Source organism: Entelurus aequoreus, linkage group LG15, assembly GCF_033978785.1.
Source record: "Entelurus aequoreus isolate RoL-2023_Sb linkage group LG15, RoL_Eaeq_v1.1, whole genome shotgun sequence".
Lineage (NCBI taxonomy): Eukaryota > Metazoa > Chordata > Actinopteri > Syngnathiformes > Syngnathidae > Entelurus > Entelurus aequoreus.
In genome coordinates this window covers 53,196,513-53,222,680 of record NC_084745.1, presented here as the reverse complement: position 1 = coordinate 53,222,680, position 26,168 = coordinate 53,196,513, and the positions used below count along the sequence as shown (strand labels likewise).

At 39.5% G+C, this 26,168-nt stretch overlaps 1 protein-coding gene across 2 annotated transcripts in view; it reads left to right on the top strand.

The window, feature by feature from the left end:
- Window positions 1-19,436, top strand: part of waca (WW domain containing adaptor with coiled-coil a) — a 44,956-nt gene extending 25,520 nt beyond the window's left edge. Inside the window, exons 10-13 of one of the 2 annotated variants that reach the window (XM_062021740.1) lie at window positions 971-1,095; window positions 13,599-13,803; window positions 17,965-18,092; window positions 18,166-19,436. In XM_062021740.1, the coding sequence (XP_061877724.1) occupies window positions 971-1,095; window positions 13,599-13,803; window positions 17,965-18,092; window positions 18,166-18,235 (528 nt within the window). In that variant the 3' untranslated portion in view covers window positions 18,236-19,436. Of the gene's footprint in view, window positions 1-970; window positions 1,096-13,595; window positions 13,804-17,964; window positions 18,093-18,165 lie in introns of both variants that reach the window. The other variant, XM_062021739.1, reaches the window with a different exon arrangement.
- The last annotated feature ends 6,732 nt before the right edge of the window (window positions 19,437-26,168 follow it).

Here is a 26,168-nt window from a genome sequence, read left to right as displayed (position 1 = left end):
AGTGCAGTCCATAGTGGATCTAACATAATAGTGTGAGAGTCCAGTCCATAGTGGGTCTAACATAAGAGTGAGAGTCCAGTCCATAGTGGATCAAACATAATAGTGAGAGTCCAGTCCATAGTGGATCTAACATAATAGTGAAAGTCCTGTCCATAGTGGATCTAACATAATATTGTGAGAGTCCAGTCCATGGTGGATCTAACATAATAGTGAGAGTCCAGTCCATAGTGGATCTAACATAATAGTGAGAGTCCAGTCCATAGTGGATCTAACATAATATTGTGAGAGTCCAGTCCATGGTGGATCTAACATAATAGTGAGAGTCCAGTCCATAGTGGATCTAACATAATAGTGAGAGTCCAGTCCATAGTGGATCTAACATAATAGTGTGAGAGTCCAGTCCATAGTGGATCTAACATAATAGTGTGAGAGTCTAGTCCATAGTGGATCTAACATAATAGTGTGAGAGTCCAGTCCATAGTGGATCTAACATAATATTGTGAGAGTCTAGTCCATAGTGGATCTAACATAAAATGTACGGTATCATATCTGAATAGTTTTTTTCTCCTCATATCTTAATACATATCAAATTGTGTAATATTATAGAGAGATGCACACCTCTACTTTTTGTGCTCTTAGGAACTCACTCTAGAACAGACATCGTTTTAACATGAAACTTCAATGGTACTTGAAAATCCACAATCCACTAAGTAGTAAGTGAGTCGCAAGTGAGCATTGTAATGGAATTTTTATATATGAGTTTGATTTTAAAATATGTTCAACTAAGAAAACTTTTGACTCCTTGTCCTTGTGACATTAATTCAAGCTAACTTTTGACCTATAAATGCAAAAATAAGAAAAATGTGCATGGAATTTGGATGTAGAATGGTACCAATGTTTAATTGTACTCAAGAATTTTAGGCCCACTTATCTAAAATTCATTCTGTTGAATTTCATACTTGTTTTTTAGGTGAACGCATCAGCCATCAAGCAGTCATCTCATCCCCAGCAGACATCCCAGCAGCCCCTTCCCAGCGATAAGCAGCACAGTCATGATGCTACCACTGCTTCCCCACGCACACTTCAGCGCCAGAGGTAAGAGCACCTCCATACCCCCAGTAGCAGCAAGTGTGCATGATAGTTGATGCTGTGTCGTTGATTTAGCAAATGCAAAGTCCTTTAGCAAAGCAGTTACCTGCTGGGCTGCTGTGTGGAGAGTGATTGATCTTCCTCTCAATGGTTGGAGAGAGCAGGATTCAATGATATTGTCTGCTACCCTCTACCAGCACACAGTGGGGTAGGGCTTCTGCCCCGTCTGTGGAGGCTGGCCAACCATGGGCCATGTCCAGTCTTAAAGCTGTTGATGGGTAATCTATGTTGACGATGTTTCCATGCACTAAATTACTAGAGCATGAGAAGGTTGAGGTGGGTGGGGTTTTGTAGCGTCCCGGAAGAGTTAGTGTTGCAAGAGGTTCTGGGTATTTCTTCTGTTGTGTTTATGTTGTGTTACAGTGCGGATGTTCTCCCGAAATGTGTTTGTCATTCTTGTTTGGTGTGGGTTCACAGTGTGGCGCATATTTGTAACAGTGTTAAAGTTGTTTATACGGTCACACTCAGTGTGACCTGTATGGCTGTTGATCAAGTATGCCTTGCATTCACTTGTGTGTGTGAAAAGCTGTAGATATTATCTGATTGGGCCGGCACGCAAAGGCAGTGCCTTTAAGGCAGGGGTCACCAACCTTTTTGAAACCAAGGGCTACTTCTTGGGTACTGATTAATGCGAAGGGCTACCAGTTAGATACACACTTAAATAAATTGCCAGAAGTAGCCAATTTGCTCAATTAACTTTAACTCTGTTATTATTAATAATTAATGATATTTATCTTTGTGGAAACACTGATCATCTTAATGATGTGTTTAAGGATTGGTTTGTTTATGAAGCTTAATGTGGTTTCTGTTATTTTAGGAGAGTTAATTGACAATCATGATTTAGTCAATTTAATTATAGTACTCGGTAAAATGTTTATTTTTAAGGCCAAAAACAGATATTCACTTAGTATTACTTTCTTTAAAACATTTATTCAGTATTTTCTAACTTTAGAAAGTTACATGGTTGAAAACGATAATGATGCCAAAAAACATTGAAAAAAAGATGAGAAGTCCTCAAAGGCTTATTTTGAAAGTATAATTATGTTTATAGATTATATGATATATGTTGTTGTGTTCCCTAATTTGAGTGACCTGGACATAATCTGGACTGTACATAAATGCTTATTTTGAAAATGTAATTTTGTTTATAAATTATATGCAATCTGTTGTGTTCCCTAATTTTTTTCTGTGTACATGAATGAAGGTGTGTGTTGCTGAGTCCGACTTGGACATTATCTGGACTGGGCCTGGTTTAAAAAAAAACTTTAAACAAATCTAATATCATTGACAACCTGGTCTGTTGAAGATAAGGCCCTTTTTAAAAAAAAATAAAATAAAATAAGATAAATAAATAAAAAACATTTTCTTGGATAAAAAAGAAAGTAAAACAATATAAAAATAATTACATAAAAAATAGTAATTAATGAAAATGTTTGTGGACCAGCAGCCTATACAATCATGTGTGCTTCAGGGACTGTGTCCCTTGCAGATGTGTTGTCTATGTTGTGGGAACCAGAATATTGGTAGCAGAAAGAAATAACCCCTTTTGTGTGAGTGGGTGTGGATGAGTGTGCATGGGGGAGGTTGTTTGGGTTGATGCACTGATTGAAAGTGTATCTTGTGTTTTTTCTATGTAGATTTAATTTAAAAAAAAAAAAAAAAATATATATATATATATTTTTTTTTTTTAATTTTTTTTTTTTTTTTTTTTTTAGAACAGGCCCGCGGGCGACTCATCTGGTCCTTACGGGCGACCAGGTGCCCGCGGGCACCGCGTTGGTGACCCCTGCTTTAAGGTTTATTAGCGCTCTGTACTTCTCCCTACGTCCGTGTACCACTCCGTACAGCGGCGATTTAACAAAAGTCATACATTTTACTTTTTGAAACCGATACCGGTAATTTCCGATATCACATTTTAAAGCATTTATCGGCCTGCCGATATTATCGGACATCTCTAGTTGTAGGTACCTCTTTAGAGCCAAACTATTTGAGAGGTCAGACTAATTTAGTGCATGGAAACGTAGTCTTTTGTCTCCTTGGGAGGTTGGTGCCGGGGACCGCATAGGTTGTTGACAGACTGAAGTTGCATCCAAGGATCCCCTAGTTCGTATTCTGTTGCAGACTATCGGTAACACACGTCACTACGCAAAAGGATACACACAAAATATAGGACAGTTTAGAAGGAAAACAGCCACCTGCAGGTCCAAAGTTAGTCCAAGACTGGCCCGCAATGCCCTCCATCTTGAATACGCCGGGCCAATATTTATTTGAGTATTGGCTCTTCTTTGGTTTTTAGACATAGTGTTTTTCCTTTTCTTCGTCTGAGTTCCTCTTTTCGGGCTTTTTAGCAGTATATTCTCTAACAGCAAGTGCAGGTATTGCGATCTTTCCAGCCATGCTTTACTGCTAACAAGTTTGCACCGTGTATATATTGCGTCAGCCAATGAGGAGGCTTCGTCTTGGGTTCTGCTCACCCCTCCTTTCTCTAAATCCTGTGGTTGGATCTGGAGGGGTTGACCGCCAAGAAGGCAAATCATTTTGTCTTCTGAGGTTTTATTTACTCAAATACTTAATTATAAGGCAAAAACAGCACGCATACACACTATTTTTTTCAGAAATGATTACTTTTACGATATACTGTATAAAGCTAATCATTTTTTTTTTGTTAAAGAATATTACTTAGCTTTAACACATCAATAGTTACATAACCATGCTAGCTAAACTAGCTCTGGTGTAGCATAACAAGTAGCTCGTAGCAGTTAGCTCGTCAAGATTAAAGTATGATTAAACCTACCAGAAACACATTTCTGCTTTAGTTGTCCTTTCCAAGACTCCCAAGAGGCAAACTATCACTGGTGTGACTGCAAGTGTTCAAGGGAAGCTGTAGAATGAGGCGAGTTTCAGTGGATGAAGAATCTTTAGAACTCCCAGTCAACATTCTCTTGATATTTTGCAGTTTTGTAATTAAGTGTGACGCGCCGGAGTAATTCCACCTTATCGTCTCTCCAAATAAATCTGCCATCATCACTTTTTGTTGTTTTGTTGTGACCGAAGAATAGCGAAAAAGACTTCATGCGCGCGCATGGTTTCTTCTTCTATAATTTTGGTGGTTCCGGTGGCTTTGTTTGTTGACAGCGCCACACATGGTGAGCCAGTAAACGTTTCCGCGTGGACGTGACTCACTATCGATAGGACACTGTGTGGAAGCATTTATTTTTGTAACCCAAAACAAAAAGGAAACACAAACGTTGCGCTGGGGACATGCCCTAAGTGGGACTCTGCTCGGGTGGATGTCAAGTTCTCTGGTGGATGGAACACACCCTTTTTGCTGGGCCTGGTTTTAGATGCCATGTTTTGCAATACTGCTCCAGTCTGATGAAGTCTTCAGTGAGCACCTACCTATACCAGTTGGTCAAAGTCTCATGCTTTGAGTGCCAGACAGATTTAATTAACGTAGATGAGTTCACAGGATTTGGTGTTGGGTAGTGCTGTGCGATATTACCATAAATATCATAGAACAACTTAAAAATGTTTATCGCGCTTCCACACATGCCAGTGCCGGTAGGAGCACGGAGTCAAAATTTGATTGTGTCCATTTATGAGGAACAGTACGGAGGTTAACATGCAACATAACACTAAAGTTGCCTCAGAACTACGACATTATTATTATTTATTTGAATTAGGACAATGCATATTCATCAACATAGAGCAACAATGTAAATATGTCGGAGTTATTAGCACAATAGCTAATTTTCAGCCGTTGTCTTAAGGCAAGTTAATACAGACATGATGAAAGAACCACAAACTAAGGCTGGGCGATATGGCCTTTTACTAATATCTCGATATTTTTAGGCCATGTCACGATACACGATATGTATCTGGATATTTTGCCTTAGCCTTGAATGAACACTTGATGCATATAATCACAGCAGTATGATGATTTTATGTGTCTACATTAAAACATTCTTCTTCATACTGCATTAATATATGCTCATTTTTAAACTTTAATGCAGAGAGGGACATCACAACTAAGTCAATTTAGCAAAAGTGTATTTATTAAACCGTTATTAAAGGCATACTGAAAGCCACTACAACCGACCACGCAGTCTGATAGTTTATATATCAATAATGAAATCTTAACATTGCAACACATGCCAATACGGCCGGGTTAACTTATAAAGTGCAATTTTAAATTTCCCGCTAAACTTCCGGTTTAAAGCGTCTTTGGATGATGACGTATGCGCGTGACGTAGCCAGTGAAACAGAAGTATCGGTACCCCATTGAAAACAATACAAAAAGCTCTGTTTTCATCTCATAATTCCACAGTATTCTGGACATCTGTGTTGGTGAATCTTTTGCAATTTGTTTAATGAACAATGGAGACCGCAAAGAAGAAAGTTGTAGGTGGGATCGTTGTATTAGCGGCTGGCTGTAGCAACACAACCAGGAGGACTTACTTGGATAGCAGACGCGCTAGCCGACGCTAGCCGCCAACCGCACGGATGATCGGGTAAAGACCTTCGTCGCGCCGTTGATCGCTGGAACGCAGGTGAGCACGGGTGTTGATGAGCAGATGAGGGCTGGCTGGCGTAGGTGGAGCGCTAATGTTTTTATCATAGCTCTGTGAGGTCCGGTTGCTAAGTTAGCTTCAATGGCGTCGTTAGCAACAGCATTGTTAAGCTTTGCAAGGCTGAGAATTATTAACCGTGTAGTTACAGGTCCATGGTTTAATAGTATTGTTGATCTTCTGTCTATACTTCCAGTCAGGGATTTATTTATTTTGTTTCTATCTGCATTTGAGACAGACGCTATCACGTTAGCTCAGTAGCTAAAGAGCTTCGCCGATGTATTGTCGTGGAGATAAAAGTCACTGTGAATGTCCATTTCGCGTTCTCGACTCTCATTTTCAAGAGGATATAGTATCCGAGGTGGTTTAAAATACAAATCCGTGATCCACAATAGAAAAAGGAGAGAGTGGAATCCAATGAGCCAGCTTGTACCTAAGTTACGGTCAGAGCGAAAAAAAATATGTCTTGCACTGCATTCTAGTCTGTCACTCTAACGTTCCTCATCCACGAATCTTTCATCCTGGCTCAAATTAATGGGGTAATCGTCGCTTTCTCGGTCAGAATCGCTCTAGCTGCGTTGAAAACAATAGGAAAAAAATATGAGGAGGTGAACAACTTACTACGTGACGCTACTTCCGGTAGGGGCAAGGCTTTTTTTTAATCAGAGACCAAAAGTTGCAAACTTTATCGTCGTTGTTCTATACTAAATCCTTTCAGCAAAAATATGGCAATATCGCGAAATGATCAAGTATGACACATAGAATGGATCGGCTATCCCCGTTTAAATAAAAAAAATTCATTTCAGTAGGCCTTTAAAGTGCACTTTTTGTACAGAATGCCACTACAATAGTTTAAAACAAATAAAGTGCACTTTTGTGCAAGATGTCACACAAGATATTTCAATAAGTGTCAAATAAAAATGAGCTGCATAATAGGAAATCAAATAGTATAAGTCCTTCGCTATGTGGTAGGTTCCTGCGGACGTTATCTCCTTCTGTTGTTGACTAGTTTTTTCCTACGGTGTTGATCTGGAAATGGTTGCTTGGGCATTTTGTTGGTGTGGCACCGAACGTAGATGTTGACATGCGGAGTTTCAAGCACTTTTCATTCTCCAGCGGGTGACTTTTCAAATGATGCTACACATTAGCAGTAATGCTACTTTTTGTAGCAACGCTCTTGCCGCATACTTGACATATTACGGTTGTCTGTTCAACATCTTCCCGCTTGAGGCCAAACCACCGCCAGACGATGGACCCCCTGCTGTTTTTCTTGGAATTAATTCTTCCTTCATTTGTTACCAGATTCGCACCTTCTTTCTCTCGTATTACCACTCGCACCACTCCGCTAGCATCACAGCTAACGTTACCCATGTCGCTACCTCTCTGCTCGGCGAGAGCGTATGACGTATGTAAGAAGGTGCGCTTGTTTTACGTCTCTGTGAGCAGGAGAGACAAGAAAGAGTGAGAAAAGCCTGTAGTGTAATGCCCGCAGCTAAAAGCAACTGCATGAGAACGTATACTCCAATATCACCATATAGTCATTTTCTGTATCGCACAGAGACAAACCCGCGATCTATCGAGTATATTCCATATATCGCCCAGCCCTACCACAAACTAAAGGAGCCTAACAGAGTGATGTCTAAAGGTACCATCTGTGACACTGAAAAATAACACCCTTTTCTCGGATTGCTGCTTTGCACACTCTTGGCATTCTCTCGATGAGCTTCAAGAGGTAGTCGCCTGAAATGTTTTTCACTTCACATGTGTGCTTTATCAGGGTTGATTAGTGGAATTTCTTGCTTTATCAATGGGGTTGGGACCACCAGTTGTGTTTTGAATGAGAAGGTGTGTCCAAACGTTTGGCCCGTACTGTATATTAGATTGTGTTTTTATAAATAAAAGGGAAAAAATAGAAATTTGTGTATATTAAATTTAAAGAAAAAAAATACCATGTTATGATACATAGTTTATCGGGGTATAAAATATTTGTCAGGATATATACTTTTGTCTCCATCGCAAAGCGCTAATGCTGTGTTTTGTTTTGTTGATTCTGAAGAAGCAAAAATTTCACACGTTTACTACACCAAATCCATAATGCCTCTCAGTCATATATCATATTATTCTAGCAGTTTGCTTCACAATTCTGAGAAAAAGACAAGCAGGGAGCCATCTGTGGTTTTTCAATTCTAGCAGGGTAATGATGTGTCGCCATCTGCTGGTCACTGTTGGAACACAACATGGTTGACTGGTCTGTTTAAATCAGTGATCCAGTCTCATGGTCCCAATGTTAAAATAAAATAAAGAAAAATTGAAACTCCCTGTGACCCATGATACATAATTTACATGCATGGTAAAAACATTTGTAAATATGCAGCTAAAAATGAGCACACATTTTGGCGACAGTGACATTATTTCGTAATAGTTTGCCATATCAAAGTATATCGAATATGAAGAGGCCAAAATGAAAGCAACAGGTGTATATTATAGTCACAAGCCAGCACTTTATGCTCATACTTTTCTCTGGCAACCCTTGTCTCATTGTGGCCACTTAATTCAAATAAGTGAAAATTAACTTAAATAGTTAACTTTAAACCATATAGTAAAACATGAAGAAAGTGCAGCATAGGTATTTAAAGTGTTGTTCTTAAAGGGGCTGTTTGCAACTTCCTCACAGTTACATTTTTCAAAGCAAAAAAAGAACACAATTGCTTACCATTAGTGGTTAAACAGTACAAATTTGTTTTAAAACTGTCGATATATATATATACATACCGTATTTTTCGGAGTATAAGTCACTCCATAGTATAAGACGCACCGGCCGAAAATGCATAATAAAGAAGGAAAAAGAAAAAAAAAGTCGCACTGGAGTATAAGTCGCATTTTTGGGGGAAATTTATTTGATAAAAGCCAACACCAAGAATAGACATTTGAAAGGTAATTTAAAATAAATAAAGAATAGTGAACAACAGGCTGAATAAGTGTACGTTATATGAGGCATAAATAACCAACTGAGAACGTGCCTGGTATGTTAACGTAACATATTATGGTAAGAGTCATTCAAATAACTATAACATATAGAACATGCTATACGTTTACCAAACAATCTGTCACTCCTAATCGCTAAATCCCATGAAATCTTATACGTCTCTTAAGTGAATGAGCTAAATAATATTATTTGATATTTTACGCTAATGTGTTAATAATTTCACACATAAGTCGCTCCTGAGTATAAGTCGCACCCAAACTATGAAAAAAACTGCGACTTATAGTCTGAAAAATACGGTAAGTGGTTTAAGAAGAAACTCATAAGTAGTATTTAAAAAAATAAATACTGTAATAAAAACTAGGAACGGCCCTTAAAAATAAATCTAAACATGTTTTGGTAACCTGCTCACAATTTATCAGCAAGAGTATTTTGTACTTTTTGGAGTTTGTATCTGATGAGTTGTGATGAATTTGCTGCCTCAATGGGAACTTTATTTTAGTGCTGGTAAAATATAACATTATCCCTGTGCCTTAGCTAGCTGGTGTTGGCCATCATAGCATGCTATATCTTAGTTAGTATTTGTCACTAATGCCAGATAATTACTGTATTTTCTGGACTATAGAGAGCACCACAATATATTTTTCCATAGATGTAAGCCGCAGATATAAATGTTGTGAGATTAGTTTTTACACAAAGATTTTGTAAATATTTGTTTACATGCTTTGTTTCCAAACAGTGTCTGTAACACAGCAGTAAAACGGCTGATCAAACAAAATAGAAGTCGTCGTCATGGACCCACTAGCTGCGGAAGCTAGCTCGCCAATCAGCTAAACAGACTCAATAACGTCACGGCGACGTCTTGGTGGATTTACTGAGGAATTTGTGAAACTGAAACAATACAAAAAAAAAATGCCGTCGTAAGCTAATATTGCTAACACAGACACTCGTAAACGTGTTCGCGTTTTAGCTAATGGTAATGACGTTAGCGTCATTGCATTACGATATCATGTACAAATATGCATGAAAACATTAACATAGACTAGGGCTGCAACTCACAACTAATTTGATAATCGATTAATCTGTCGATTATTAGTTCGATTAATAATCGGATAACGGAGACAAACTACATTTCTATCCTTTCCAGTATTTTATTGAAAAAAAAACAGCATACTGGCACCATACTTATTTTGATTATTGTTTCTCAGCTGTTTGTAAATGTTGCAGTTTATAAATAAAGGTTTATAAAAAAAATTAAAAAGTAGCCCCTGCGCATGCGCATCCAACGAATCGATGACTAAATTAATCGCCAACTATTTTTATAATCGATTTTAATCGATTCGTTGTTGCAGCCCTAATATAGACATCAGTTTAGTTTAGTAAGTAAACAGTTTTGGTTATATTGTAAAACTTGCAAACGTTGCTTGGAGTGATGAATGAAGAATCCATCCATCCATCCATCCATTTTCTACCGCTTGTCCCTTTTGGGGTCGCGGGGGTGCTGGAGCCTATCTCAATACGAGGATACACGCTATGCATGGCTGGAAGACGAACAAGGCACTCCGGTTGAAAATAAAAAATGGAAGGACACCTGCAGCGAGCATAACTTGTCCATAAGATGACACCATAGCACAAACAAAACACCTTTTAAACTATTTTTTATAATGGCTGTTATTGGAGAAAAATCCATGATATTAGCCGCTCCGTTTTATAGGCTGCAGGGTTCAAAGTGTAAGAAACAAGTAGCGGCTTATAGTCTGTAATTTACGGTAGTTCATGTCAAGACAGCATGAACTTGACATTGAATACAGCATATAACAGAGGCTAGTGCTATCATGTTCCATGTGTTGCCTTTCCTATGCCTCATTTGTACGTCATCTTTTTCCTCCACTGTGGCCATCTGTATTTTTATGGCAGGTGACGCATTCCCATACAGCGAATGTAGCCATTTAAATAGAGGACTGCAAACCATCCTTCATCCCGCAGCCTTCGTGTAGGCGGGGGCGTCCTGATAAAGCAGCCCTGCAGCCACACGCGACCTTCAGGATTTTACTGAAGGAACATTTTAGTGGCTTTTAAACATAATGTGTCCGTCGCACCTGAAAACCAGTAACCTGCCCATGCCTATTGTCAACATCTTAGTTAGCCCAGTGGTTAGAGTGATTTTGCTACTAGAGTGCAGGAAGTACCCAGGTCTGACATAATATTGAGCAATTTTTCTGTATCATACTCCTTAATGCACAGGTATCAAACTCAAGGCCCGGGGGCCCGATCTGGCTCGCCACATCTATTTGTGTGGCCCCCGAAAGCGTGGAAATAATATGTGTAAATAAAGTACCTTATCTTTTCTTAATAAATGCATGAGAAAAATAAATGTACTGCGTACAATGACATATATTTACACTGGAATCATTTATAATAATAAAACTAAGTATTACTAGTATTACCTACCTATTCGGAATTATGACAACAGGACATCTGCTGATTGGAGTAAGCGTTGCTCTGGTTTGTCACACACACACACACATGCATCCACAAAACAATTTACGCCACACTAGGGCTGGGCGATATATCGATATACTGGATATATCGCGGGTTTGTCTCTGTGCGATATAGAAAATGACTATATGGTGATATTGGAGTATACGTTCTCACGCAGTTGCTTTTAGCTGCGGGGCATTAAACTGCATGCGTTTCTCACTCTTTCCTGTCTCTCTTTCTCACAGAGACTTTAAAACAAGCGCACCTTCTTACATACGTCACATACTGTCACGTGTGCAACGTCACACGCTCCCGCGGAGCGAGAGATAGCGACATGGTAACGTTAGCTGTGATGCTAACAGCTAACGGTGTGGTTTGAGTGGTAATACGAGAGAAAGAAGGTGCGAATCTGGTAACAAATGAAGGAATAATTAATTCCCAAGAAAAACAGCACGGGGTCCATCATCTGACGGTGGTTTGGCTTCAAGCAGGAAGATGTCTTTACATGTCAACATCTCCGTTCGGTGCCACACCAACTAAATGCCGAAGCAACTATTTCCACATCAACACAGTAGGACATATACTATTTGATATGCAGCTCATTTTTATGTGACACTTATTGAAATATCTTGTGTCATCATGCACAAAAGTGCACTTATAACTTGTTTTAAAATGTCTCTGACAATCTTGCACTTTCTGTTTTGGAAATGACATGAATGTTTGTGCCATTACTTAATAACTGTTTAATAAATACACTTTTGCTAAATTGACTTAGTTGTGATTTCCCTCTCTGCATGAAAGTTTAAAATGAGCATATATTAATGCAGTATGAACAAGAATCTTTTAACGTAGACACATAGAATCATCATACTGCTGTGATTATATGTAGCAAGTGTTCATTCAAGGCTAAGGCAAAATATCGAGATATATATCGTGTATCGCGATATGGCCTAAAAATATCAAGATATTAAAAAAAGGCCATATCGCCCAGCCCTACGCCACACACACATACCCCACCAACCAATCCAACGCCCTCGACGCAAATCCCATAGGGGTGATGGAAGGATGGGCAGCGCCTGAGAGCTGCGGCCTGCCACCATGGCCCCCCACTCCCTCCCCTCTGTTGCTAGATATTTAGATGTACATTGTAATATGTATATGTGCTTTGCTATGGAGGTTTTTTCCCAACTGTAGCTGCCATTATGATGTGCAGTGATGTTTTCAAATTACCATGAGTCTTGAACTATACAAAGTATTTCAATGGTTGGAATCGGTGCTTTTGAATAATCTCACCAAATCACCAAAATGATTCCCGAACGCGGCCACCGCTGCTGCTCACTGCTCCCCTCACTTCCCAGGGTGTGGAGCAAGGGTATGGGTCAAATACAGAAGGTAATTTAACCACACCTAGTGTGTGTGTGACTATCAGTGGTACTTTAACTTTAATATAGTATTTACTATGTTAATCTTATTAGTTACTATGATATTCTAATTATTAACTATGGTAATCTAAGTCACAGCAGCTCAGACGAGGCACCAAGCAGTGTGGGTGGGGAGCGTTTCCACAGAGTGTTTCCAGAGCGGCCAGCCTGAAATGCGGGTGTCAGGGACAGACGCGGAAGGAGATTTTTACAAAAAAGTTCTAAAGTTTAGTGATAAATCAGATTGTGGGTTTTTTTTTACCCTTCGCGTTCATATTTCGTTGTTTGTTGTATTTTTGTTGCATTTCGCTTGATTGTAAAATATGTCAATCGAGAGGGGGTGTGACGTTCAAATGTCAATATTCAGTGTTTTATCGGTCATAGTTAATATTGTAAACCCCACATTCTTTATTTTCACATACATTCTGGGTGTCTCATTCAGTAAAAAAAGTTGAAATTCCATTACGTTTTTAAGGCGGTCTGTCATAACGTTTTTAGCATTCAATCAGACATTATTGTGAGGTTTTGTATTAGTGTTCCTAAAAAATAGATATACCGGCCCCCAGACACATTTCTTTCTCTAAATTTGGCCCCCCGAGTCAAAATAATTGCCCAGGTCTGCTGTACACTGTTTGTTTGTCTAATCTTGAAGGGGTTTGTGCTGAAAACAGAGTTTTGTTGTACTTGTGCAATGACAATAAAGACCTATCCTATCCTATCAGGTCACCTACTCAGTGGCCTAGTGGTTAGAGTGCCGCCCTGAGATTGGTAGGTTGTGAGTTCAAACCCCGGCCGAGTCATACCAGAGACCATAAATCAAGGGTTGGAATTGGAATTGCTGCTCACTGCTCCCCTCACCTCCCAGGGGGTGATCAAGGGTGATGGGTCAAATGCAGAGAATAATTTCGCCACACCTAGTGTGTGTGTGTGACTTTACCTTGAACTTTTAACACCATAAATCACCTGGTTCACACACTGACTTTGTGTTAATAGCAGCAGTCAGAGGAGTCCCTCTCCGGGTTCCAACCACGTCCCACCTGGCGGCGGCAGCAGCAGCAACGCCCCCGCTCCTGCGCCGGCACCTGCAACTTCCTCGGCCACCCGGCAACCTTCCTCCTTCACCCCCACCTTTGCTTCCCACTTCAATGAGAATCTTATTAAACACGTCCAAGGTTGGTCTGCTGAGCACGCAGAGAAACAGGTCAGTACCAGCTGTTCAGGTATTATCTCATATTCAGTCAATGGTGTAGCAACGCACCAATGCATTGGCAAAGTTCCTAATATTTTTGTTTCTTAAGTCAGGTATACAACAAGTGCAGAGAGACAGTGGCAGCAGAGATTAAAGGGGAACTGCACTTTTTTTTTGGAATGTTGCCTATCATTCACAATCATTATGAGAGACAAAAAGACAAAACTCCCCCCCCCCCCCCCCCCCCCGTTTGCTTTCCAACATATAAAAGTAGTCTCGTCCTAGGTGGCTAGCAATGCAGCTGATGGGAGCAATCAATTCTACCTCTAAATCACTTTAAAAATGCATTTAAAAACTGTCAACAATACTTCATTTATGTTGTGTAACCTGTATAATAACCTAACTGTAGTAACATTGTTATTGTAAGAGTGAACACTGAGGAACTATTTTTCTAGCCTACTAACTACGGTATTAGCCGTAACAGCTAAGTACTGCAAGAGATAAGCTAGCTTCTACAACAACACAAAAGGTCTTTGAGTTTGTAATGCACAACACTGTGATAGGACAGCAATCTGTACTGAGTGACAAACATGAACAATCATATTACAGTATCTGTAAAGTATTACTTCATGTTTTGTTGGTACACAGCTAGCCAGACAGTGTGTGTACTGTAGTTGTAATAACACACATGACGTGCTGCGTGTATCATCATCAATATTAAAGTGCCTCACTCCATGGACAGTTGTTTGTTTGGTCCAGCTGGCCAGGGTCGTTTCCTGTTGATTTAGGTTAATCACTTAATTTATGTCGAAATAGCTTGTCTACAAGTTCCATATTTATAGCCTCAAAATGGCTTTTATCCCGTCTGCTCCAACGTCTCACTCTTCCTTGGTGCTCGCTTCTATAAGCAGCAGTATATTCAGCTTCAAAAATATAAGGTTGTAAATCCTCATTTGTCCAAAAATAGTCGTCTTTGTTGTCTGTTACCAAGTCTGCCATGATTACAAAACACTCGTGTTTGATTCCGGAGGTAGGAACACACATGTTGCCAGAAGTCAGACGTGCGCTGCTATGGGAACAGAAATCAATGCGCAGAATAAATCAGTCCCGAAAATGATTAAAATGACCAAAATACGGTAAATATTGTACATATTACATATTGTTATGAAGGTGTCTGTTACTACATTATATATATACTTGCAGTGTGTATATTGTACATATTACATATTGTTATGAAGGTGTCTGTTACTACATTATATATATACTTGCAGTGTGTATATTGTACATATTACATATTGTTATGAAGGTGTCTGTTACTACTTATATATATATATATACTTGCAGTGTGTATATTATATATTGCTTTTTGAAAGTGTCTATTACTACATTATATATATACTTGCAGTGTGTATTTTGTACATATTACATATTGTTATGAAGGTGTCTGTTACTACATTATATATATACTTGCAGTGTGTATATTGTACATATTACATATTGCTATGAAGGTGTCTGTTACTACATTATATATATACTTGCAGTGTGTATATTGTACATATTACATATTGTTATGACAGTGTCTGTTACTACATTATATATATACTTGGAGTGTGTATATTGTACATATTACATATTGTTATGAAGGTGTCTGTTACTACATTATATATATACTTGCAGTGTGTATATTGTACATATTACATATTGTTATGAAGGTGTCTGTTACTACATTATATAAATACTTGCAGTGTGTATATTGTACATATTACATATTGTTATGAAGGTGTCTGTTACTACATTATATATATATATATATATATATATATATATATATATATATATATATATATATATATATATATATATGTATGTATGTATGTATGTATGTATGTATGTATGTATGTATGTATGTATGTATGTATGTATGTATGTATGTATGTATGTATGTATGTATGTATGTATGTATGTATGTATATACATACACACCACCGTTCAAAAGTTTGGGGTCACATTGAAATGTCCTTATTTTTTAAGGAAAAGCACTGTACTTTTCAATGAAGATAACTTTAAACTAGACTTAAAGGCCAACTGAAATGATTTTTTTTAATTTAAACGGGAATATCAGATCCATTCTATGTGTCATACTTGATCATTTCGCGATATTGCCATATTTTTGCTGAAAGGATTTAGTAGACAACATCGACGATAAAGTTCGCAACTTTTGCTCGCTGATAAAAAAAGCCTTGCCTGTACCGGAAGTAGCGTGACGTCACAGGAGCTAGTATTCCTCACAATTCCCCGTTGTTTACAATGGAGCGAGAGAGATTCGGACCGAGAAAGTGATGATTACCCCATTAATTTGAGCCAGGATGAAAGATTCGTAGATGAAGGACTTGAGAGACAGTGATGGACGTATCTTTTTTCGCTCTGACCGTAACTTAGGTACAAGCTGGCTCATTGGATTCCACACTCTCCTTTTTCTATTGTAGATCACAGATTTGTATTTTAAACCACCTGGGATACTATATCCTCTTGAAAATGAGAGTCGAGAACGCAAAATGGACATTCAGTGCCTTTTAGCTCCACGACAATACATAGGCGAAATGCTTTAGCTACGAGCTATCGTGATAGCATCGTGCTTTAACTGCATATAGAAACAAAAAAATAAACCCCTGACTGGAAGGATAGATAGAAAATCAACAATACTATTAAACCGTGGACATGTAAATACACTGTTAATGCTTTCCAGGCTGGCGAAGGTTAACAATGCTGTTGCTAACGACACCATTGAAGCTAACTTAGCAACTTAGCAACGGGACCTCACAGAGCTATGCTAAAAACATTAGCTCTCCACCTACGCCAGCCAGCCCTCATCTACTCATCAACACCCATGCTCACCTGCGTTCCAGCGATCGGCAGAAGGACGAAGGACTTCACCCGATGCGTTTGGCGGCACGGAGACGTAGGAAGTCAAGGTGAGGTCGGCGGCTAGCGCGGCTAGCGCTCCAACAAAGTCCTCCTGGTTGTGTTGCTGTAGTCCGCTGCTAATACACCGATCCCACCTACAACTGTCTTCTTTGCAGCCTTCATTGTTCATTAAACAAATTGCAAAAGATGTCCAGAATACTGTGGAATTATGAAATGAAAACAGAGCTTTTTGTATAGGATTCTACGGGTACCATAACTTCCGTTACTCTGACTTTGTCACGCGCATACGTCATCATACCGCGATGTTTCAGCCGGATATTTCCCGGGAAGTTTTAAATGTCACTTTATAAGTTAACCCGGCCGTATTGGCATGTGTTGCAATGTTAAGATTTCATCATTGATATATAAACTATCAGACTGCGTGGTCGCTAGTAGTGGCTTTCAGTAGGCCTTTAACTCTAAAGAAATACACTCTATACATTGCTAATGTGGTAAATGACTATTCTAGCTGCAAATGTCTGGTTTTTGGTGCAATATCTACATAGGTGTATAGAGGCCCATTTCCAGCAACTATCACTCCAGTGTTCTAATGGTACAATGTGTTTGCTCATTAGCTCAGAAGGCTAATTGATGATTAGAAAACCCTTGTGCAATCATGTTCACACATCTGAAAACAGTTTAGCTCGTTACAGAAGCTACAAAACTGACCTTCCTTTGAGCAGATTGAGTTTCTGGAGCATCACATTTGTGGGGTCAATTAAACGCTCAAAATGGCCAGAAAAAGAGAACTTTCATCTGAAACTCGACAGTCTATTCTTGTTCTTAGAAATTAAGGCTATTCCACAAAATTGTTTGGGTGACCCCAAACTTTTGAACGGTAGTGTATATACACTGTATATATATATATATATATATATATACTTGCAGTGTGTGTATATACAATGTTGATGGAGGGTTTTGAAGTTGTTTTAGATGTTTTGAAGGCTACAACGGTGACTACAGTTAGCTGCATCTTTCAAGCATTTATCTTAAAAGTCATGGAAAAAAAAAAAAAAAAAGCGTGTTCTTGTCTCTCATGATGATTGTGAATGATAGGCAACATTCAGGGCAGTGCGTGCCATGTGTTTATACCTTAATTTGTGAAGTGTATGTATGTAATAGACCAGTTATAAAATATTATGGATCAGATTGGTGATTGGTGTCTTCAAATGATCAGCCCCTAAAATGTTCGCAATGTTTTTTGCACAGGCATCAAGATTACGTGAAGAGGCTCACACCATGGGCAGCATTTGCATGTCGGAGAACTGCACCGAGCTCAAAAACCTGCGTTCCTTGGTCCGAGTCTCTGAAATCCAAGCCACCTTGCGAGAGCAGAGGTAAGAACATCAGTGAGCCTCCGTGGTGTGTACAAACACCACTCACATCACTTCTGCACTCTCTCTCCCACAGGATACTGTTTCTGAGACAACAAATCAAAGAACTTGAAAAGCTGAAGAACCAGAATTCGTTCATGATCTGAGAACTTCCTGCGAGTTTGATCTGGAACTAGAGGGGGGTTACAAGGGGTGAGGGTGGAGGGAGACCCATTGCACATAGCTGGCAGCCAGAGGCAAGGTGGTAGTTCACTTCCTCCCCGAGCCCCATCTTAACACACAGGCAGGCGCTGGTGTCGGTTTAGCGTTAGACCGGGGGAGGGCGGGAGAAAAGGAAGAGGAGGGGTTGACTTACAACACCGTGACAAAAAAATGAGTGTAGATTTCTTGCAGATGTTATCTATGTTGTAAATATGTTTTGTAGATTGAAAGCCATGCCTATCAAAGCTTTGGAAGTCCCACCTAATCAGCGCCCTGGCGGCTACATTCTCTAGCCGGCCTTCCCTTCACGCTGACTCCTGTCTGTTCATAGATCATGGAAGCAATGAGCATGTATGTACACCACCCGCATGTAGACACAGGAGGGCGTGGATCCAAACACAGAATAACACTGGGCTCATTGGCACTTTGCTTCCCTCCTCAATTACTGGTGACTCTCTTCCCTCCCCTGCCCCCTTCAGGTGAAGTGTTGACCTGCACCAAACGTGACGGTGGTCTTTTTGCAGCTTCTCGTGGCCCCTGCATCTCCCGGTCTGACAAAATAGTGCCTGGTGGTGTGATTCCATAACACAACCAAAATAATGTAATTGCTGGGACGGCGCCTTGCTTTGAATCATTCCCACGTTCTCTCCTTTCCATCCCCAATGTTCCCTTCAAGCTGCAGGTCTACTCCATTGTACAGTTAAAAGTGGACTAAATTCTAATGGTTTATTTATAAGTAGTGGTAGTGATTTGCACTCAGTGTAGCTAGGAAGGGGCAGAAGGCAAGCAGGCAAGGTCAAAATGTGAATTGTATGTATGATAATAAACATGTTCAGATAACGAAAGCCTTGATTATATTATTGGAGTGTTGGGTTTACTTGGATATGACGCTAGTGCCTTGTTGAAAGTTCATACATCCCTCTTCCACTTGGCTTTCTCAAACCAGACGAGATCTTTTGACATGCGCATGTCTCATCCTTGTTACTGTTTGTCCTTCACTTGTCGAATCACAGGGTCCTCAAAGCTGCAAAATGTCTTTCCGCCATGGTCAAGTCCATAACTGAACCAGTCAGCAAAGGTGACCACATCGTTGCTTTGTATATTGTTTCTTGAAGTATATGACAGATGAAATAAAATAATGTCTCTCCAGGGTTCATGTCTTCTTGGCTTTTTCACAAGCAAGCTTAATTTGATGTTATTATTTCTCAATAATAATACGATTCAATCCAATCAGATGCTTGATACATTTATGCTCCTGTTACTGTATGTTTTATTGCATTGATCCATGTTTTTGTATCGTTTGAGGTAAACAAAGTGAGATATACAGTTAGTTGCTGGTCAGGTGAGTACCGGTAGTATGCTTAAGTCGTACAGTATGTTGTTATATTACACACTGATTCACTTGTTTTGTACTTGAAAGAATTTCCTGTGAGAAAAATGTTTTGAAATCAGAGTAACGTGGACGTCAACTCGCATCATGGAAGGCATCCGCTGTTACTGAAACGTGATGAAGGGGCCGTTGCACCCGAAGGAAGTCATGGTTCAGGCAAGTGATAACTTGTTTTGTCATTTCCTGTTGCCACTAGGGGGCACTGTGACTTTGAGGTAGTCAGAGCAGGGTTTACTGAGAGGAAGGACAACTCACCTTTAAGAGCCTATGTACACTACACTTCATCATTCCACAAAAGTTATTTTTTTGCCGTATATACATGTATATCCATTTTTTTTTTTGATACGTTTCATTGATTTTCATAATTACAATCAAATCAACATTTACTTGTGGATTGTGCACGGCAAACATCAAGTACAAAGATACATGTGTATATATATATATACTGTATATAGTTATAATATATAATAGCGCCGTAAGTACAAACAATTGGAGGCAGCCACCACAATATGTAATTGTATATATTAGGGTTGTCTTCATACCAATATTTTGGTACCGGTACCAACATTTTGTCCTAGTGAACATACTAGACAACTTGTCTTTTAGTAGTAAGTAAATAAACAAAGTATGCAGTAACATATTGTGTCATTTATCATTCTATTATTGTCAAAATTATGAGGGAAAAACTATTAATCTACTTGTTCATTTACTGTTAATATCTGCTTATTTTCTGTTTTAACATGTTCTATCTACACTTCTGTTAAAATGTAATAATCACTTATTCTTCTGTTGTTTGATACTTTACATTAGTTTTGGAACCGGTACTTTTCAAACAGACTATAGTACCGTTTTTGATTCATTAGTACTGTGATACTATACTAGTACACTGTACAACCCTAATATATATAAATATATATATATATGTATATATATATATACATATATACAGTATATCTATATATATATATATCAGTGTTTCCCATAAACTGCCAAGATACCTGTAGTGGTGGGGGCGTGGCTATGGTTGTGGTCACCATGACATCATCGAGTAATTTGCATAATTTACTACAATGATATGATTTTCTCTAAAAAGGCTCAAAAAATGTATACTTACTAATTAATAATAACAGTTTCGTTTTAAAAGTCCATCCATCCATCCATCCATTTTACAATATAATTACAACACTTTATGTACATATTTATATACAGATTTGAACAATAAGTTATTCACTGAAATATATTTATTAATTGTGGTTCTTACAAAAAATATATCTTATAAAATATCAAAGCTAAAATGTCTCTTAAAGCTCTGCCCCTTTAATTAGTGCATACTAAATAATTTAACTTTAGCCTACTACTACAACCATATTATTTACCAGCAACATAAAGTGAAACAGAGGCAGAGGTGTCCTGCCACAGTCAGTAACAAATAAACAGAAAACAGTAGTGGTCAAATACAAATAAGGCAACCAGAGAAGTATCCTACACTTCTCTTTTGTAAAGTAAATCTGAACAGCCGATATGGGCATCTACATCAACTATATGATTTGCCTGAGAAGCTGGACAGGACAAACATTTTTTTATTCTTTTTTAATTTTTTTTATTTGTGGCAGACGTAATTCTTTCGTGGTGGGCCGCCACAAATAAATGAATGTGTGGGAAACACTGTATATGTATATGTATTTTTATTAATCACACGCGTTAACGTTGTTTTATGAATTTATTATGGGTCTATTGAAAATGTGAGCAAATGTGAGGGTCAAAAGTATACATACAGCAATGTTAATATTTGCTTACATGTCCCTTGGCAAGTTTACCTGCAATAAGGCGCTTTTGGTAGCCATCCACAAGCTACTGGCAAGCTTTCTGCTGGAATTTTTGACCACACATGGACAAAGATAAGACCTTCTGGAGGAAAGTTGTGTGGTCAAATGAAACAAAAATGGAGCTGTTTGGCCACAATACCCAGCAATATGTTTGGAGGAGAAAAGGTGAGGCCTTTAATCGCAGGAACACCATCACTACCGTCAAGCGTAGTGGTAGTATTATGCTCTGGGCCTGTTTTGCTGCCAATGGAACTGGTGCTTTACAGAGAGTAAATGGGACAATGAAAAACGAGGATTACCTCCAAATTCTTCAGGACAAGCTAAAATCATCAGCCCGGAGGTTGGGTCTTGGGCGCAGTTGGGTGTTCCAACAGGACACAAACACACCTCAAATGTGGTAAAGGAATGGCTAAATCAGGCTAAAATGAAGGTTTTAGAATGGCCTTCCCAAAGTCCTGACTTAAAGGTGTGGACAATGCTGAAGAAACAAGTCCATGTCAGAAAAGCAACACATTTAGCTGAACTGCACCAATTTAGTGGTCAAGTGGTCAAGCAGAAGCTTGTGGATGGCTACCAAAAGCGCCTTATTGCTGGTAAACTTGCCAAGGGACATGTAAGCAAATATTAACATTGCTGTATGTATACTGTTGACCCAGCACATTTGCTCACATTTTCAGTAGACCCATAATAAATTCATAAAAGAAGCAAACTTCATGAATGTTTTTTGTGACCAACAAGTATGTGCTCCAATCACTACATCACAACAAAATAAGAGTTGTAGAAATGATTCAGACAGCCATGACATGATGTTCTTTACAAGTGTATGTACACTTTTGATCACAACTGTATGTATACATATTTAAACATATATGTGCATACAAACATATGTATACATATTTAAACATTTGTATATAACGTGTGTGTGTGTTTAAATATGTGATTTAAAAAATTAATCAGTTGGCTTTTACAAATGAAGAGGTTTGTGTTTGTTTTATTCTTCTCCTTTAATATACCTGCTTCCTTATCTTTCATCTCATTCGTATTTCCTTGGCGAGACCGAATTAAGCCGGCATTCTACATTTCCTTAGCTACCGTTTCTTTTTTCCTACCATCGATGCATTTCTAAATGTTGTGTTCTTTTTAATTTGTGAAGCAAATAAAAAGTCTCCTCTTTTACAATTGTTGCTACGTTTTTATTGAACGGTATCTGCTTCCGGGTTATATTCTGCGTGTTGAGACTGGGACATGTGTGATAAGAACAGTCTTCTCCGGCCACCCGCCCCTAAAGAGATCCGGTTTCCAATCGTACAATCCAGGTGTGTTAGTCCGACTTTCCAAAAACCCAACATAACCGGATTAAGGTGTGTCCATGGGCTTATTTAGAGCCAAACTATTTGAGAAATTGGACTAATTTAGTGCATGTACACGTACCGACTAAGGCAGGGGTGGGCAATTAATTTTTACCGGGGGCCGCATGAGCAACCCAAGCACTGCTGGAGGGCCACATCGACAATATTTCAATTAAATTTTGCTCAATATTATTTTTGATGTATACCGTAAGATAAATAATAATAATAATAATAATAAAAATAATTAATAATAATAGTAATACTTCAACATAGTGTGTGTAACAGCATTCCATGACTAATATAAATAAATTAACATTAATAATAAATGACAGTAAAATAAGCACACGTATGACTGAGGAGTCATAGTGTAACTTTGTGTGGTGTTTGAGTTGTCCGACTTTTTGTGTGGCCATAAACGCACCAGTGGTTTAGTGGTATGCGTGTTGGTGACAGATGACAAGTTGGTTTTGGCCTGGTTTGTACGGCAGAAAATGACTAGTTTTTCCAGATAGAAGTGTTTTACTCATGTTTTTGGTGTGGTTATGTCCGAATATAAACAGTTTTGCTCAATAAAGTGATCGATATAATTCCTGTCCTCGAAGCATCTCGATAGACGTTACAATAATTGAACGCTGTTCAATTGAACGGTGTTGACGAACACCGTTAGGGCCGCTTGTTGTCACTGTCACTCAAAGTTGCATTGCAAAATTACACAGAATAAATAGGTTTATTTTGTTTAGAATTCAGATGGGATTTGATTTGGTGCGCGGCATATATTTGCTGTGCGCAGCGGACGCTTGAGCAGTGCGCAATTGCGCAGGCGCGCACCTTAGAGGGAACGTTGCTTGGCAGTCCATGTCTTGTTGGAAACACGCCATTCTTCATCAACTTTTCTCTTTTTAAACCGTGCATCACTTGTCGCTGCATGTGCACCTTCACTCACAGGTTACACACGGACACACGCACATAAACAATACTTTTCAAAATAAAAGCAGCACAGTTGTATTGCGCGCACGACATAGATGTTTTTTCAACTTTATTTTGTAATTTGTTATTGCAGCTGTTCACATTCACTCACAATCACGCACACGCATACGTCCACACGGAAGTAATAAAAATAACGATTTTCAAAACAAAAGCAGCACCGTTGTATTGCACACTCGACATAGATACCTTTTTAAAATTTATTTTGTAATTTATAATTGGCCTCACGCGGGCCGGACAGGGACGCACAAAGGGCCGGATGTGGCCCGCGGGCCGCAGAATGCCCAGGTCTGGACTAAGGCCATGTCTACACTAAGTCGTTTAACCCCTTAAACAAATAATGATTTAGCCTAAGCCCGGTTTCAGCCACACTTAACCAGTGCTTAAAGGCCTACTGAAAGCCACTACTAGCGACCACGCAGTCTGATAGTTTATATATCAATGATGAGATCTTAACATTGCAACACATGCCAATACGGCCGGGTTAACTTATAAAGTGACATTTTAAATTTCACGGGAAACTTCCGCTTGAGAACGTCTATGTATGATGACGTATGCGCGTGACGTCAATGGTTGAAACGGAAGTATTCGGACACATTGTATCCCAATACAAACAGCTCTGTTTTCATCGCAAAATTCCACAGTATTCTGGACATCTGTGTTGGTGAATCTTTTGCAATTTGTTTAATGAACAATGGAGACAGCAAAGAAGAAAGTTGTAGGTGGGATCGGTGTATTAGCTGGCTGCAGCAACACAACCAGGAGGACTTTGAGTTGGATAGCAGACGTGCTATCCGACGCTAGCCGCCGACCGCACCGATGATCTGAAGTCCTCCGTTGCGCCGTCGATTGCTGGAACGCGGGTGAGCACGGGTCGTGATGAGCAGATGAGGGCTGGCGTAGGTGGAGAGCTAATGTTTTTAGCATAGCTCTGTCGAGGTCCCGTAGCTAAGTTAGCTCCAATGGCGTCATTAGCAACAGCATTGCTAGGCTTCGCCAGGCTGGACAGCATTAACCGTGTGGTTACAGGTCCAGGGTTTGGTTCGGTGTCTCCTGATAGTATAAGTAATAATAGTATTGTTGATCTTCTGTCTATCCTTCCAGTCAGGGGCTTATTTCTTCTGTTTCTATCTGCAGTTAAGCACGATGCTATCACGTTAGCTCCGTAGCTAAAGTGCTTCGCCGATGTATTGTCGTGGAGATAAAAGTCACTGTGAATGTCCATTTCGCGTTCTCGACTCTCATTTTCAAGAGGATATAGTATCCGAGGTGGTTTAAAATACAAATCCGTGATCCACAATAGAAAAAGGAGAAAGTGTGGAATCCAATGAACCCTTGTACCTAAGTTACGATCAGAGCGAAAAAAGATACGTGCTGCACTGCACTCTAGTCCTTCACTCTCACGTTCCTCATCCACGAATCTTTCATCCTGGCTCAAATTAATGGGGTAATCGTCGCTATACGGTCCGAATCGCTCTCGCTGCTGGTGTAAACGATGTGCAGATGTGAGGCGCTCTTCAACCTGTGACGTCACGCTACTTCCGGTACAGGCAAGGCTTTTTTATCAGCGACCAAAAGTTGCGAACTTTATCGTCGATGTTCTCTACTAAATCCTTTCAGCAAAAATATGGCAATATCGCGAAATGATCAAGTATGACACATAGAATGGATCTGCTATTTCATTTCAGTAGGCCTTTAAACGGTGGCATTGTTGTGTGTGGACAAGGATAAGGTTAGGTGCGATTTACCCTGGATAACCTTATCCGGCTTAGTGTAAACGGGGCCTAAGGAGATGGCCTGAAACCATACTCTCTTTATACACGGCTGCTTTTAGAGGTTGCGTCTTCCAAATATGAAAAAAAAAAACTTATGTTCCTTAGACCACATTATCTCCAAAAGCAAGAAAGATGCCATCAAAAACCAGATCAAGTCTGCATGAAGAACCTGAAAGTGTCTTATCATCAAAGCTGCTGCGTCACCCAGGAGTGTGGCGCCTGACGCAGGCAATATCACCAGACAGTCTGGCTGTCTCCTCTCCATCCTCGGTATGGCTCACATCAAAGAAGTCACGGAGGTGTTGGAGGAAGTGTGTCTGAGATCATCTTGAACCTTCTCGTCTTTGTGTAAGGTTGCTTTGGAGTCTGGATTGCTGGTAGCCATGACCTGCAGACCTCCACCCGCCATGTCAACAACACCCAGCCAGCCGCAGGGAGCCTTTGTCGGCCGTCTGAGCCCGGGTCACACCTACGAGTGCTGCTAATGCGTGAAAGCAGACGCATGAAAGGTCATTTGCATGACTTCCCCCTCTCCTCCCTGTGCTGAGGAGCTT